This window comes from Mesitornis unicolor, unplaced genomic scaffold, assembly GCF_000695765.1.
Source record: "Mesitornis unicolor isolate BGI_N332 unplaced genomic scaffold, ASM69576v1 scaffold12866, whole genome shotgun sequence".
Lineage (NCBI taxonomy): Eukaryota > Metazoa > Chordata > Aves > Mesitornithiformes > Mesitornithidae > Mesitornis > Mesitornis unicolor.
In genome coordinates, this window is record NW_010188953.1 from 1 (window position 1) to 2,203 (window position 2,203).

Here is a 2,203-nt window from a genome sequence, read left to right on the forward strand (position 1 = left end):
AGCCTGTCCAGATCTCGCTGGATGGCAGCAGCCATGGTTCCTTGATGTGTTCCTACAGAAATTATTTCCTTGTACTTAAAGCCCCAGAAAAGTCAGCGTTGTTTCCATCTCAGTTCTCTGCCCACTGAGTCATATATTGCGGCTTGTTAGCATGGGCTTCTTGTGACACCTCATAGCCTAGCCAGATCCTGGCAGCCCTTCACTGTCTCTGCTCCAACAGCCAGAAACCCGCTCACCAAACACTTCAATTTCAGGGAGCACCAGAGGTCTTCCCTGAGTACCTCCTGTCCATTTTCATAGCAGAGGAAAAGCTCATATGTCCCAAAGACCAGCCTGGCTGTGATAGCACCAGCACTAGCCCCTAGGACATCTATATGCACCACCAACAAATCACTGTAGGTCACTGGGAGACGTTTTGTGGCATTTGGAGAACACTGAGAGGTAAAGGAAAGTTGTGTAAGGGATAAGGCTGAGAGGGAAGGGTCATGGCTGAGAGCTTTCCATTGCCTTTCCTGTCAGCACCCTTCCTCCTCCCCAACAAGCCCATTGCATCCTGGATCTGGTGAGTCTCAACTCTCTTGCTTTCCTCACCGACCAGTGAGTGCCACTCAGTGTGGGACACAGTGAGCCCAACAGCCCACTGCTTGCGAGCTCTTTGACTTTGTCCTTGCAATAACTTCATGATACAGAAGCTGACCTCAAGATCGCCCCAGTCCTGGCAGAGGCGGTAACAACCTTTTTCTACCCCTTTTCCCCTCTCCCAGACCACAGAAAGATCTGTCTGACTCCACTTCTTGCTTCCAGTGGCCTTCACCAGCCAGACCAACATTTCAGTACACACCCACTGGGGTCCAACCTGTCAGCTAACATGTCCTGACATATCTCCTCTGGGATGTGACCACATTTCCTCCCCCTCCATACCTTCTCCACTCACCCAGCCCCTTACCTGAGGTTGGTGTCATGGGGGCAGCAGCCAGGCCGTTCATGTTCAGAGCTGCCATCTGTTGCATCTGGGCTGCAGCAAAGGCTGCCATGGGGTTCAGGTACCCGCCCTGCGCCACCGAAGCCATGATCGCAGCTTGCTGCTGCATCAGCTGGAACAAAGAGAGCAGGGAAAAAATATCATGCAGTCACCGGCATGCAGCCCGCGGCACTGTCACCAGGATGGGGACCCAGTGAGGCATCCCTCTGTTTTGAGATGCCAGTGCACCACACCTGTGGTACCCCCAGCCTTGGCTTTCCTTGTTATAGGAGCTGGATACAAAGTGCACCTTTGCATCTTGGGGTCTTTATGGTCCCCACCTCCTATGATGTGTTCCCCAATGGGGAGGTCTCCCTTAAGTTGGACTCACGCCTCTGTCTCCCTGGCCCTTTCCTGATGTGAAAGGCAGAGAAAAGGGTTTATATGTTCCTGAGCAGGGAGGTTTCATAGCTTACATTTCTTGTATCAAACTGGGAAAGCACTGGTGGCTGCTGATGGGCAACCAGTATATGTGGAGTGAGAGGGAGAGGGGATCCCATCTGCAGAGAAGCAAGCTCAGCTAGTTCTCTGGGCATAACCTGATTTGTTTTAATCTGCCAGTGAAAAAAATCAGTTCTTCTTACGCTGCCGAGACGTCTTTGGTGGACACAGAGCAAATCCATGACCAAATCTTCTAACCAGATTACAGCACCTATTTCTAAGACTCCCAGAAGAGCTACACAAGAGATGGGATCTCCCCTACTTCAGGAAGATTAATACTATGCAGTGGGAAAAACCTTTCCCTGTGGTTTTGATCTGGGATGACTTCCTTAATTTTATTTACTTTCCAGAAAGTGATAAAAATGCTGTTGCTTTTAAGTGGACCTACAACAGGCAGAAATTAGGAACCCAGACTATATTTCCAGGCATTTGAAGGTAAAAAATTTGGAGCAGAAGGGTGATGAATGGTTATGCATGCCCGAGATGCTTTTTACATTAAAACCAGACTTAGCTATCATCAGCCTTTGCTGTCATTATTTTACACTGAACACAGCTCACAGCCATTGCAGTGTGGCTGCAGTGGGCTTGTAAAATGCTCCTGCTGTGAAGGAGAAGGTAGCTTGGATGGAGCTGCCTCTTGTTCCCTTCCCTGGACCTGTACGAAGAGCCAGATGTTGTTCATCAGAGTCCGCATCCAGTCCCCACTACTGACCAGTGATGGATGCTGATGTGAGGGAAAGA

General features: G+C 49.9%; 1 protein-coding gene across 1 annotated transcript in view; it reads right to left on the reverse strand.

The window, feature by feature from the left end:
• Positions 1-946: 946 nt before the first annotated feature.
• LOC104541770 (CUGBP Elav-like family member 4) overlaps positions 947-2,203 on the reverse strand; it is a gene marked incomplete at both ends in the record, with an annotated part of 31,287 nt that continues 30,030 nt past the window's right edge. The window contains one exon of the mRNA XM_010185904.1: positions 947-1,094. Within this exon, the coding sequence (XP_010184206.1) occupies positions 947-1,094 (148 nt within the window). The remainder of the gene's footprint in view (positions 1,095-2,203) is intronic.